Source organism: Enoplosus armatus, chromosome 9 (genome assembly GCF_043641665.1).
Source record: "Enoplosus armatus isolate fEnoArm2 chromosome 9, fEnoArm2.hap1, whole genome shotgun sequence".
NCBI classification, from domain to species: Eukaryota; Metazoa; Chordata; class Actinopteri; order Centrarchiformes; family Enoplosidae; genus Enoplosus; species Enoplosus armatus.
This window is the reverse complement of record NC_092188.1, coordinates 12,589,339-12,602,969: the sequence shown is the minus strand read 5'-3', so window position 1 is coordinate 12,602,969 and position 13,631 is coordinate 12,589,339. Positions and strand designations below refer to the sequence as shown.

The following is a 13,631-nucleotide window of genomic DNA, read 5'->3' as shown; positions in this document are numbered from 1 at the left end:
AAGTAAGCAACCTAGAGCAGGACTGCATATAGACTTACACACAAACACTTATTATCAATTTAATTTTTATTAACAATTATATTGAGGCACTTCAATGTCTTAATGCTCCTATCTCTTCATAGACCAGTGTCAGAAACCAAATCCTTGTCACATACAGTATATGTTTTGTTTAATGGCTCAAAATGCTCAAATTGTGATTTTAACCATCAGCAAAAAAAACACTGAAATACGGCACATAAAGATGCTCCACCAAGTGAAAGAAAAGAACTTTCCTCTGCACCTCTATTCATATTCAAACTCATTCTTCACCATTTTGTCCACCTGTCTCCACCCTTGCTTTACTCAGCCTCCCATACGATGATCCTTTCACAGTCAAATACCCAAAGGGCAAATATTTGTCACCTCTTGTGTATGTTCTCTCAAGTGCTTTCTCTGTCTGTGTTCTCTACTCGACTTTCCAGATGGCGATCTTGCCATCTCCGCGTGCAGAGCCACTCAGGACGTAGCGATCCTCAGCAGAGCAGAGCGTCTGGACGCTGTCTGAATGGGCCTGCAGCTCCTTTGCCACAGTGTGGCTCTCTGGGTCCATCACCAACACCTGACTTCTCAGCTGACCGTTACACTGACCTCCGACACCGCTCCGACCACGGCAGCCCACCCAGATCTGACGGAAGGAGAGGGCATCAAGGAAAGGTAGCAGTGGGTAAGTGATGATTGAAGAGGAGGAAAAAAGAAAACACTCATTACAGATCATAGCTCACCTGGTCTTTGACTCGAATCATACAGGTGACTCCTGAACTGCCTGGCAGGGAGATTCTCTTGGCTGGACGTCTGTGGTTAGTGTTAGTATTCCAGAGACACAGCTCCTCTGAGTCTGCACAGCTCGTCCACAACTGACCTCGCTGGAACAAACACACACAAAAAACTGAGAAGTCACATGTATACTTCTACAAACATTTTGAACACCGACAAAAAACATTTTATCTGTAGCCAACCAGTTTTTATGCATACCAACATCTTTAGCAGCCAAAGAAATTATATTATGGTTGTATCTGCATATCAAGTGTTGGGAAAGTTGTCAGTAAATACTTGCAGTGGTTGTAATGACTCCTTGTTCTAGCTACATTATAACTGTCAAGATGCCAAAACTAATGGGAGTTTTTTTTTTCCTATGAACTGTCTAATGACCTGCTGGCTTGCATAATTGCTTCATTTATTAATTGACTGACAGACTTGAACAGCAGACTGAATGACTTCCTAAACCACTAAATGACTGCTAGCTTGCTTAACTGATAGACGGATTAGCTGAGGATTGCAAAGTCACCTCTGGGATGACGATGAAGCTGCTGAAGCTCCATAGCTCGTCAGGAAGTGCCACCCTTCTTTTTGGGGTCCCATTTTTTTTCAGTTCCACAACGCTGTCACCACAACCTGCACATACACACACATTTCAGTTCAACAAATCATTATCTTTCTGCTGGTAAGGTGCATTTATAAGTAACATGTAGATGCTACGGGTTGAGTTAAGGTATGTTCAGAGAGGGATATAGGTCTTATAGTTGCCATGTAGTTTACACTATAAAATGATGATGATAATTGCGGTAATAAAAAAGGAATTAAAAGCCACATTGATGGATGGAGAATTGGGTACATTCATCCAGTGAGCAACAAAGAAGCTATCAGTGAAGACCAATTAATGCTAATGGAGTTTGTTATTTGAGTGTTAGTGTGTAAAAGAAATGAGGAAAAACAAAGTAAGAGTAGAAAGCAAAGGGAATTGTATGCACTTACAGCACCACAGTGTGCCATCGTGGATCTGTACGGAGGAGAGACGGTCACAGCTGAGGTGGAACTGTCGCTTCACTTTGAGACTAGCCGAGTCCCACTGCAGAATCGTCCCATCACAGCTGCAGGAGTATGTCTGCTGACTGGAGAAGACGGTTTGAAAAGAGTGATTAAACACACACGCTGCTTTCAATGTTTAACCTGATAAAACTGACAACTGAACAAGAGATAATCTTGTCTCTACCTGGTGTGTTGATCTCTGGTGTCCGCTGTGAGTCCAGTCACTTCATGTCTGTGTTCAGTCAGCTGTTTGTTGCAGGACATGCTGTGAGTGTCAATGATGTAGATTACAGAGTCCTGAGAGCCAATCCACACCTGCTCCTGGATCAATCCCAGCATACAGTTCTCCATGAAAGAAAATGTGACAGGGGAACTCAGTTTCACTTCTCTTAGAAAATGGTAGGCTAGCAGACTAAAACTAGTTGTACGTATAGGTATAATTAATATTATTATGTTTATATTATACATCTGTAAAGACACAGTATGTACTATGGAGGTTACAATAATTCCTTAAATAATTATAATAATCATAAATAATAATAAATGTTATTCCTAGTTATAGAGTACAGCCTGTCTGCTCTCACCAGCTGCGACTCTCCGATCTGGATGCAGTCCTGCAGCGTGGACCAGCTAGCTGCATCAAACACAACCACTTTGCCCCCACTGAGAGCCACCCACAGTTTCGGGTTCATCTCATCCTCTGAGTCATTGTTAGTCAACTGACCTGGAGAAAGTGAGAAAGAGACAAAGGGTGAGAGAGCGAAGGACCAGTGAATTGTGAGAGCTGACTGTACGCAGTGAAAAAAACATATTGCTCAGCATGAGTTGTTTAGTGACACCACCATGAAAATGAGAACCTCCACTTGCCACTGTTTTTCACAGACAGTATTCATACATGTCTTCAGTGGCAAGGGGAGTGAATATGGTCTTAAATACATTAGTTAGTTGACACTTAAGTGATTAGCATTTTATATTTCTCCACTGTCCTGATAAACAAATTAGAACATACCGTAGTTATTGGCAGGGACTTTGATGGAATTAAATTATTAGGTCCTTATGCTGACACCTGTAAACCTAAACATTTGAAGCTGAGAAACAGCAGATCAGAGTCTAATTTACAGTTTTGAGAACTACATGCACAGAAACAGATATTCACAGCTGCCGGAACAAATAAACTGAAAATGTCTGTTCTTTGTCCTTTCTGACCTGAATGCTCATTATGACAACATGACATCATTTGGCAGTGGGTGTCTTGTGACTTTAGTAGTGTACAGCAGACATACAGCTATACAGTAAATTAAACAGAGAGAAAAAAGCTTACAGATATGATGCGAGGCACATGATGATCTCTCTACTCAGACAGAGGGTCAGTGTGTGAACACTGATTACCATTTAACACAAAAACTGATTATCACCACACAGAAACTTCTTTGATACTCTGAACTGTAAAGGGCTGTTAATATCAACAAGAAGACAACAGGGAAACATACTGTGTAGGGCATTAAAAATGAACAACCATGAACAAATAATCACACACTCTGTATATTGCTCTACGTAGTACCTGGTGTGTATAGCAGCACATGTACAGTCTGAGGTTCAGCCAGGTCCAGTGATGGGTTGATCTTGTGTTTTAGAGTCTCTGAGGTAGTTTTAGGCACCATCATGGGCACTGGTCAGAGACAAACACCACGAATGAATGAGAAGAAATTAGTAATTCTATAGTTCCAGCTTCTCAAAAGGTGAGGATTTCATGCTTTTCTCGGTAGTATGAGATAGTAAATATGACTAGATTTGAACTTTGGATTCTTGTTCGGACAACGGCAACCTTAACTGACTTTTCTGCACTATTTTCTGCAATTTTAAAGACCTAATGATTAATCCAATGATCCAGAAAAGAATCACCAGATTCATAAAAATAACTCAACATTAGTTAGATAGTTATTTGATAATTAGTTGGATAAGTTGAAGCTCTATAAAGAATAATGGTGACTCAGAGTTTATCTTATGTCAGAATGTCTACAAGCTTAAAGATGCTATTTGTTTGTGTTAAAAGGAAGAAAACAAGAAAGAGAAGCAGAAAAAGCAGCACAAGAGTGAGTCCAGACCTTCATGTTTGATCTTGTCAAAGTAGGCCAGCTTTGAGGCAGCAATGATGGATCTCTGGGTCTGCAGGCAGCCCACGACAGCATCCATTAACAGGACGTTAGTCAGAGCCTGAGTCATGTACTGAGGGTCCTGACGAGACAATAAATAAATCACATGATGTTAAAGAAATGTTAGTATAGTACACTATAATTAATCATGTTAGGTTATATGCTGCATCATTCTCCGAGCCTGTATACAGTTTATGATGATGCTCAGTATTCCTTTCTAGGTCTGACCCAGACAAAAGTGGCCAGGCCAGCCAAAATATTTCAGGATCTCTTTGCGGTCTTTGTTGTACCTTGTGTTGGTCAGCCAACTTGCGTCCGGCCCACATCTCTTTCACCAAAAGGTTCCAGAGTTCAGTCTCTGTCTTCAGGTTGGCCTCAAATACCTCAGGCCTGCCGGAGGTCTGGATACGAAGGGAAGGGATACGAACAAGTAGAAAGGGAGCTGAGGCAATCTTCACCTCCTGCAAGATATTTATTGAAATAAGAGTCCAGGGTCATGAATTAAGATTCCAAAGAAAACTTGATTCAGAAAAAAAAGGGATTAAAGACACTTGACCTGTATATCTCTGAACCTTGTGATCTCCAGGAAGCCCAGTCGTCCCTCGGTAAGCAAGAACAGACGTTTCTGCGTCATGGCAATTTTACCGACGCCATGGGAGGTCTTTACACACGACGACAACTTGTAGACACACTCGCTGTTGTCAAGATGGTCTATGACCCCAGAGGGCAAGTTGACGTCTTGTGCCTCAGCCTCTGTTTCCTTCCAGAAGGTGTAGAAGACTTTGAAGAGTTCGGGGTCCACCTGTTTTGTCTGGCCTGGGATAGAGAGAGAGGTATGCAACCAGGTGCCAGCAGACAGACAAACATATGCAAGACAAAGACAGATTGAGGGGAAAAAAACATGTGCAAATTTAAGCTGAAAACATGTACATAAACCCACTCACACAAACAGATTAAGTTAGTTCCACATTCAACCTCAGATATCTCAGAGTAGTGCATATTGTTCTTCATATGTTACTCAATGACCGTCTGTTGTTCAGTCCTGTTACAGTACTGTTCCATCTAGCAATGCATGATTGCCTTTCACATGTGATAAAAATCTAAACAAAGACGGGGAAACCATTTTGAGAAAAAATTAGTCTGAAGTCTGGATTCATTACATGACCCTTGTCACAGGACATCCACTCTTACTTTTTCTCATGTTTTCTGTTGCCCTAAACTGAGACTTCACAGCAAGTCCATTTCCTTTGACTTACTAATTAGACTACTAACTAGAAATCTGTAATTCTTAATTTCCATCAAAATATCAATAACGTGCCTTATCTTATATCTCATGATGTGGCTGACAGAAAACAACAGAACAGTAAAGCTGTGGACTGTAAAACCAAAACAACGGGCTGAAAGACTCTAAAATGCTCATAAAGCTTTAATGGGAAAAAAATTACGGAAATTTGGGGTTTCCTCTGAGGAAAAACTGACTTGACTTTGTTTCAGATTACAGTGACCAGGAACTCCCACTTGGTGCCCCATATGGTCATTCTGAGGTCTGAGTTTTCTTTTATTTATCTAAAGAAATTATCCCCAATACAGAAATAAACAGTAAGTGATCTAAGATTTTTTAGTATTTGTCTGGTCAATAGGTAAAAACATAACACTTTAGTTGGACACTTGCATTTGCATTTATGTGTGGCAGGGTTCATTCATTAACAATCTATGTGTGTGTGAATAAAAGAGAACGTGCTGTACAGATTGTACTTCATGCTTACAGAGCATTAAAAGAGTGTAACAGATCATGTGAGAGCTGCTTGATTCCACTATGTCGACAACGATTTGGAACTTGAATCTGCACCAGTGATGGTACAGAATATTTAGCACTTTGTCTTGACTCACACTGCTGGTTACAAGCAGCAGTTAAAGCATTTGTAAGTCTGAGTTTTGATATTGCAAGATACTATACAATTCATAAAAATATCAAATATCAAAAGTGATCTTTTAAACTACACACATAAGTCTTCCTGTCCTCACTCACCATCAGTGAAAGCATCAAATAAACGGTGTATGGTTGGTACGTCCTTAACAATCCCGCACTCCTGGACGCAACGCACAAACTCCTCCTGATGCAGATCCTTTCGGGGAAGCTCAAACTTCTTGACATAGTCATCAGGCTGCACCAATGGCTTCTCGTTCTCTGTCTTCACCTAATAGATGAAAAAAAAGGACGTCTATCATCACTACTTAATCACCAACAGAGGCACTCTTCATTTTGATAGTTTGGTGATGTGGTACATTGAGTTTGCCCTCCAACCACAACTGCAACAAGACGGGAGTAATGTAAACTGACTGACCTTGAGGATGAGTCTCTTGAGTTCGGGTCGTCTGTCAGCCTGCTGTCTTTCGTCTCGGTGCAGTGAGTCCACGAGCCATGTGACCAGCTGTGTGGGGAAGATGGCGGTGTCTGTCTTGTAGAGGTTCTGGAAATCACCCAGAGCATCCAGCCGCCGCAAACACAATGTGTTGATGAAACCACGCAAGTAGTAGAATCTGCCAAGAAAAACAGTTATTATACTCAAGCCTAAGGTTTTCTAGTAGAATAAAGAAGATGAACAAGAGGAGGAATGGAGGGGGAAAACAACTGAAAGTGAACTTGAAATGCAAACAGGCCGACCGGTGTAACGTGGTAAAACACTTGAGGCCTAAAGAATAATAAAAGCAGAATACCTGGCCAGCAGAGTAGGGTTCTCGTTTTGGACAGAGAAGATGGACTTGCCAAGCTGCTGGATGAGCTCATTGTAATAACTTTGGGCAGAGTGGAAGGATAGAGAGGCTGGGAAATCTGGGAGTTTGAACACCTTTACCGGCTTTGGAGGAGCTCGCAGTGCTAGTCGACAAATAGACAGGAAGTGCAGGGAGACAAAAAATATGGGGAGGAGGGGACGGCAAGAATGGGAGAGAAACAGAGAAAAGTTTAGTCTTCGTCTACATCTTGACAGTTTGTACCTCTGTTGTGCCTAAACTTCCTCTCCAGTCTCACCAGGGTCAGACATGATGGTCCTGGTCTGCAGGGTGTTTCTTTGGAGGTTGATAGTTTGGTCGTCTCTGAGGTTAGGGAGGCTCATCCCCAGTCTCTTACTCAGCGTGCTCTCTATAATAGAGCTCCTTCTCCGGGCTTGAATCTCCTGCATGGTGGGTCTGCGTGGGACTTCAACCATAGCCTTCATCCTAGACGACACGTGATAGAAAAGCTAAAACTAATTCAAACATCCCTGCAATAAATTCTACCTTTATGAGGATTATAATGTTCAGGTTTTGTTGAAACTGTTTTAGAGAGGTGCTGATTCAACTTTTCTTCGAGGATTTAGGTTGTGGTGCTTTTCAAGTGTATTCACTTATACCACTACATTTTTCACACAGCGTAAGTGTTGAACTTCATGAATATCATCAGTTGGTTTGAGCCTTTTTAGATTTTAATAACTCACTTCTGCATCTCAGAACGAGTGCAGAGTTCCATTCGAGCAAAGTTGTCCATTTTCCTGTTGAGACGATCCTTGAGGAAGGAATGGAAGATGTGTGTCTCCAACACCTGTAACACAGCCATGTAAATTTGATGTTGAGCACCTGACTCAGCATCCCATGTCTGCTAAGAGATGGCAGCTAATTTGTCACCCATTCAAGTTAAAATAAAAAGCATATATCATTTGTTTAACCAAATGATTTAAGAATTTACCTTCTTGTAAAAAAGCTGTTCGGCTGGCTCTCTAGTTTTCAGGAACTCTTCACTGTTAAACACTCGGTGTTCATAGTTCAGATGACTGCTAACATCCCTGTTATATACATACATGTATATATTAACAAAATATACATTTTTAAGGAGAACTATGTTATTAGATCTCAGTACACAAAGAACACACACAACCTGAATATGTTGACAATCAGTTCCAGTGTGATCCTCTGGATGTCGTGGTTGAGGTTGTGTTGCCACGCTCTTCTCTGTTCCCGCTGCTCATTTATGTCAGTGCAGCTTGCATGGTGGCACTGATACAGGTCAAAATGTATCTGCAAGGACAGACACCTGCAAAAACAGCATCAGTAATCAGTGAATTTGTACAATCTACAATCCAAGTCTATATGCATCATTTGTGTTTGTTTGTATTTCTGTATAGTCGTAGATACTCGTAGAAATTGGCAGCAGTTGTATTATTTTTTGGCATTACAGTGAGTACCTCTGTGTGAAGCAGTCTGCAGCAGCCGGAGGAATCTCTGGTAGGTCCACAGTCTCAGAACAAGAAGTGATGACACTTCCGTTATCAATGTTGATTAGGATCAGATCATCGGTTTCCTGGATGGAGGAAAATCAAGAATAAAATAAATCTCTCCTTTTTTTTCAGAATGAAACAGATTCCAATTTCTAATGCAAACAAACATATGACAATATTAAGCAAAAATAGTAGATCTAGGAAAATTGAGTCATCATTTGTGAACAACCAACAAGAAAAAAGGAGTAAATGTAAAAGAAAGTATTGACTTTAGAGTATTGACAGCTAAAACTGTATTTAAATCCGCTGTAGACAACCTTCTTAATTTTACATTTATTTAGATGCAGTAAAAATAAGTTTCTATGTCTTGTGAGACAGAAACAATGGCGGCCCCATTCCTCTAATAATCCAACCAAGTCTGAAGCAGAAGGCTCGAGTCTGTCCTGTCACTCTCACTCACTCTTTTCATCATAATGTCTGAATCAGAGATGGATAGCTTGGATGAAAAAAAGCTACCAGACAGTCAGTATGTACCATTAATAGGTTTAATGTACATTCACCACACAGCGTTCCCATCATTTTCCACTTCCCCCTTTCTCTAAAAAGAGAAAGTTTTAACTACTTTGGAAGGTTGTGTACTCACCACAGCAACCTCTTCAAAATGGCTGAGATGGCAGCCCATGAGGAAGGCGGTAGGAGCCATGAGAAAGTCCAGCATGCCTCTGGCCAGGACAGGAACATAGGGCTGCTGCCATGACAGAGGCTGGAAAAAAGATCGGGGAGGCATGGATGGACAAATGAATGGCTCAGAAGATTAAAGGATGGACGGCTTGATGAAGGATTATAGAGGACTCAACACATTTTGCAACTTTTTTAGATATAGTAAGTTAAGTTTTCTATATAAGACTGTTCTTAAATTGCCTAAATGTTAAATTCAATGACAATTACTATGTTGAGAAAACTCAATAGTAGGTACTATTGCAAACTGAATGTAACATTTCATTAGTTCATTATTATAATATTTACTGTAATGTGCTGAAACCTTTATTTACAATTTGCATTCAGCATCCAAAGATACACCTTTAGACAAAAGGGGCTTTTATTTTCCTGAATATCAACAGGAAGTCCCTATCCCAAGGCTTGCAACTGCAATTACAAGCCATGAAGCACTGTGCTTTTAAGACCAATGTTTGAGTCTTATTGAAAATTGAGGTAAATTTAATAACAATCCAGATTTAACACTACTGTTCCCTTTGCAGATATGCAGACATAGATTTTTCAACTCACCTGCAGGAAAAGCAATAAGCTCTCCGCCACCAGTGTGAGTCTGGCCCAATCAGCAGAAAATAACACCACCCGCTGTTCCTGCAGGAGACAAGAAAGCACCTGCAGAGACAATGACAGACATATGGATAAACAGAGGAAGAGACATGAGAGTTAATGTGAGCCTTCTCCTGTTTCACTAACATTAACACAATTGATGTGTGCAATACCTGCAGTAGTTGCTGTGGCCTGAAGAAAAAGAAAGACAGATGGAGGTCTAAATCTATCGCTGGGAGGTCTTTGTCTTCTCTGGATGGTAATACAATGGTCAGAGGACACAAGGTAAACATCTGCAAAACATACACAGTGTTATAGTTTGTGATCTTCGGTCTGGCTGCATCACAATCAAAAGATCCAATGAAAATGAATATATGTACACACATACATATATCAGCAATATAAATCTGATAACTCCTGAATCATGATATTATGAAAGTAAACATTTTTAGGACAAGTTACCACAGAGTGAATGGATCCTCATATCACTGCAGTTTGGCTACAGAATTACAGTATCATTTAAAAAATAGTCCAAACAAAGTCTTTCCATTACTGAACTACACCCTACACACACACACACACACACACACACACACACACACACCAAATGTAGTTGTCCAGGAGGAGGGATAGGCACCAGTGCCAGTTTGCCAGCAAACTCCTTCACTCTCTCCTCCAAGTCTGATAAACGGCAAGTTCTCAGCTGGATTAACAGACTAACAAAGAACCAGAAAAAGACAGAGAGATTGAGAGAGACACACGAGGAAGACACAAGAAGAATTCTTTTTTAATACATTCATAGGTGCAAACAATTAGCAAGTGCAACAATGCCTACAAAACTTATAGCATCTCTTAAAATAAAGACTAAGCAATGTTGCAGGTAAAATAAGTATTACACATACGCTGTTAGCCTGTTGACAAGTATATCTTAACACTCATTAACACAAAAATATGGCTAAACTGAACACGAAGAATCAAAACCACTTTGTTTTATATGGTAAAGCAAAACAGATTTAATTAGCCAAGCAGTCTGGCTGGTTTGTACACTGTTTCTCACCATGACAGACAGTCTTTGAGTGCAGTGAAGTAAGGATACTTGGATATGACACAGAAACTGTAGGCAGAGAAAAGTTTAGAAAACTTAAAGGACCCAGCTCCATTCTGGAAGAAAGATGTCTCTTCCTGTAAAAACACAGGAGAGAGTTTTATGTACCTTTTCTGTGTGGCCATGCTATTTATTGACACAACAACTATGGCCTCTGTATCTTAAATAACTTTTGATCTGCATTGGGTTAGAAATCTGGTTGTAGCAGTAAAACACAGTTGGGACTTAGGTCAACTGTGTGTCAAGTATTACGTGTGGTACTGTGTACCAGTATTGGTCGGTAACATTGCATTACTACTCCATGGGTCTTGTTGCCAAAGACATCAGTGAAAACCAGGAAGTGGAATTGTTCATCTTTCTGTTTATTGGTTACTTGGAGCCCGCCTGGTAAAAAGAAAAACATATTGAAACGTGTTAACAAATAGTCATGATATACTTACATTTTCTCAATAATTAAATTATGATGATTATACGACAGAAACTATTTACACCTAAGACATTTTTGAGAAATTATCTTAATGTGGATGTGACAAAAAAGTGTCCTCGATCAGTCTAATAATGAGTCAACATACAAGATTTATCACAATAAAAATCACAGACAATATTAAGTCTTATGTTAAACTATCAATATTATAAAGATATATTGTCCAGTTCCATGTGCAGAGAGAGAGCACTGCAGACTGTAATCAGCTGTTTCTCCTCCTCTTCCTCTGATCTTCAGTGATTATTGTGAATCCTCTGATTAATTAATGTTAATAAATAGAGCTTGTTTGTGATGACAGTTTAGTTTTAACAGCAGCACCGAGGTGTTGTCCAATGTGCTCCAGGCTCTGTGGATCTTTGATGCGTTCTGTGACCCACCGGACCAGCATCCTCTCTGTGATCCTGATTTACAAATTAAGCACTGGTGCTGGTTGTGGTCCCAGTCTGGGGAGGTCCCAGATCTTGCCCATATATAATAAGTAAAATATTAATTTCAAAAAGAAAGCGCTAATGCTAACCCTCAAAAGGAAAGACTACACATTTCACTTCAGTCCTGCAGGTGAAAGCAGTGTGTGTGTGTGTGTGTGTGTGTGTGTGTGTGTGTCCATGCCAGGAAATATCAAATACCCGGGAAGCAGAGTTGAGGTAAAGCCATGAGATCAATGTCTTTAGGAACACTGACATCTTCACTTCCTCCTCTTCCGTCTGCTCCTCCACCTGCAAAAATATGATAGGCTCAAATAATATAAAAATATCAAAGATTACACACATTACTTATAGTAACATTGGTAAATTTAGGCCAGGGACAACAATGTGTTTGTGGCTCCACAGAAGTTTTGGATTTGAAAACAAACTAACACCGGTTGGGTAGCATGTGTGGATAGAAGTAACTGACCTTGGCTGGGAATAGTTGCAGCTGAAAGAGGTTGTTCCCTCTTCTTCTTGAGAAAGGAGCGCCGCCTCTTCCCATGTGACTTCACTGCTTCACTCTCAGCTTGCGGCCTGCTAACGAAGGGAGGCGCCAAGACGTGCAGTACCTCCGGCTCCAACAGTAGGAGCTCTGGAGTTCCATTATTGTTAATGGTCTGAGTGGGAGATAGGAGGGAATAATATTTACATTTTTAACTTTAATTTAACGGCCATTTAAAGGGGGGGGGGGGAGGTAAATGGTGTCTCATGACAATACAAACAAAACAAAAATGAACCTCATAATAGAAAAACGTAAAAACGTTTGTTATCTAGGATCTTTTGTGAAGTGCATTTGGAGGAAAATACCTGGTAGACCTCCCTGAGTTTGTCGCTGGACGCTCCTACCACCACACAGGCTTCCAGCAGAACCGGAGGCAGATGGTCCGTCATCACTGACACCAGCCCAGGGCCCAGCTGGACCAACAGAACTGGGCCGAGGGCCAACTCAGACCTGCTGGATCACAACCACTGAAAGTAACAGAGAAGAAGCAGAGAGGTCAGTCAGAGAGAGGAGGAAAAGGGGGCAGTGAGTGATACAAAAGGTATACATGAAGATATTTAGTCCTCTGCTCTGAATCAAGCGTCATTAATCAGGCTACAAGAAGTGAACGGTAGCATGTGACATTACAACTAATTACTGAGACAGCTGAAGCTGCTGGCTGGCTGCTCAGAAAGTCACTGTAGCCCCAATGCACACAATCTCCCCTGTATGGAGAGAGGACGATCTGAAGCAATAAATTAAATTTGCAATTTGACAACAACAACATTTTGTGAGGAGACAACTATCCCTTTACGTCAAGTTTAATGTAGGGTATGATGGCCAATAAGAGAGGCAATATTATCAAATAAGAAAATCACTGAATCAATTACCTTTCTCAATAAATGTTGTCCAAAACACAGTAATGTTGCTATGATCTGAGGGCAAACAAAAACAAAGTTGTAGTGTAAATCTTAAATCAGTCCACGTTTAAAATGATCAGTGTTTTATACTAACACTTTCCCCCTATAGCCCCGTACAGAGTGAAGTGTGGACAGCCTGGACAGTGCATTTGAATGAATTTATCCATCTAATGCACTGTGATATTGATTACTGCTGTGTGAATCAGCTTGTCGTTTTTAGTTTGTGGCCCCAGTGGCACCCAAGTGTTCCTAGAAATCCATATGACGAAACACGATGTCCCTCATCATTTAATTAGTTGTTTTTTTTACTGCATATCCACATTATTCTACATCCCATGTTTGTTTGTTCTTTTTCCTTCTACGGCTTGTTGCTCATTTTTAACAGCTTAATCACCACAGTGAGGAGCAAATTATCTTAAATCAAATTTTCCCTGTTTCTTAGTCTAGTCTCTTCTTGGAAAATTAGGCTCATGTGTGCAGAGGAGGATGGACACATACACAGAAAAAACATAGAAAATGACTTGTGACCGGGCCACGATGAACGGGCTGCATGGATGAAAATCCACCCTAAAATAGCTACAGATGTAGACTCGAGGTGCAAAA

The 13,631-nt window shown here is 40.6% G+C and overlaps 1 protein-coding gene across 1 annotated transcript; it reads right to left on the bottom strand.

Annotated features, from left to right (window-relative positions):
• Window positions 1-90: 90 nt before the first annotated feature.
• On the bottom strand, window positions 91-12,518 carry LOC139290063 (DENN domain-containing protein 3-like). Its single transcript, XM_070911754.1, has 27 exons — window positions 12,435-12,518; window positions 12,055-12,244; window positions 11,787-11,876; window positions 10,945-11,060; window positions 10,629-10,753; window positions 10,176-10,287; window positions 9,745-9,864; window positions 9,539-9,637; window positions 8,895-9,014; window positions 8,219-8,334; window positions 7,912-8,067; window positions 7,723-7,819; window positions 7,475-7,578; window positions 7,030-7,217; window positions 6,717-6,876; window positions 6,344-6,539; window positions 6,028-6,196; window positions 4,555-4,814; window positions 4,289-4,459; window positions 3,951-4,080; window positions 3,407-3,514; window positions 2,430-2,569; window positions 2,030-2,190; window positions 1,792-1,928; window positions 1,325-1,431; window positions 762-902; window positions 91-664 (listed from the first exon to the last, which is right to left on the bottom strand). The coding sequence occupies exons 1-27, from the start codon at window positions 12,516-12,518 to the stop codon at window positions 446-448; spliced, it is 3,816 nt and encodes a 1,271-aa protein (XP_070767855.1). The 3' UTR covers window positions 91-445.
• Window positions 12,519-13,631: the final 1,113 nt, after the last annotated feature.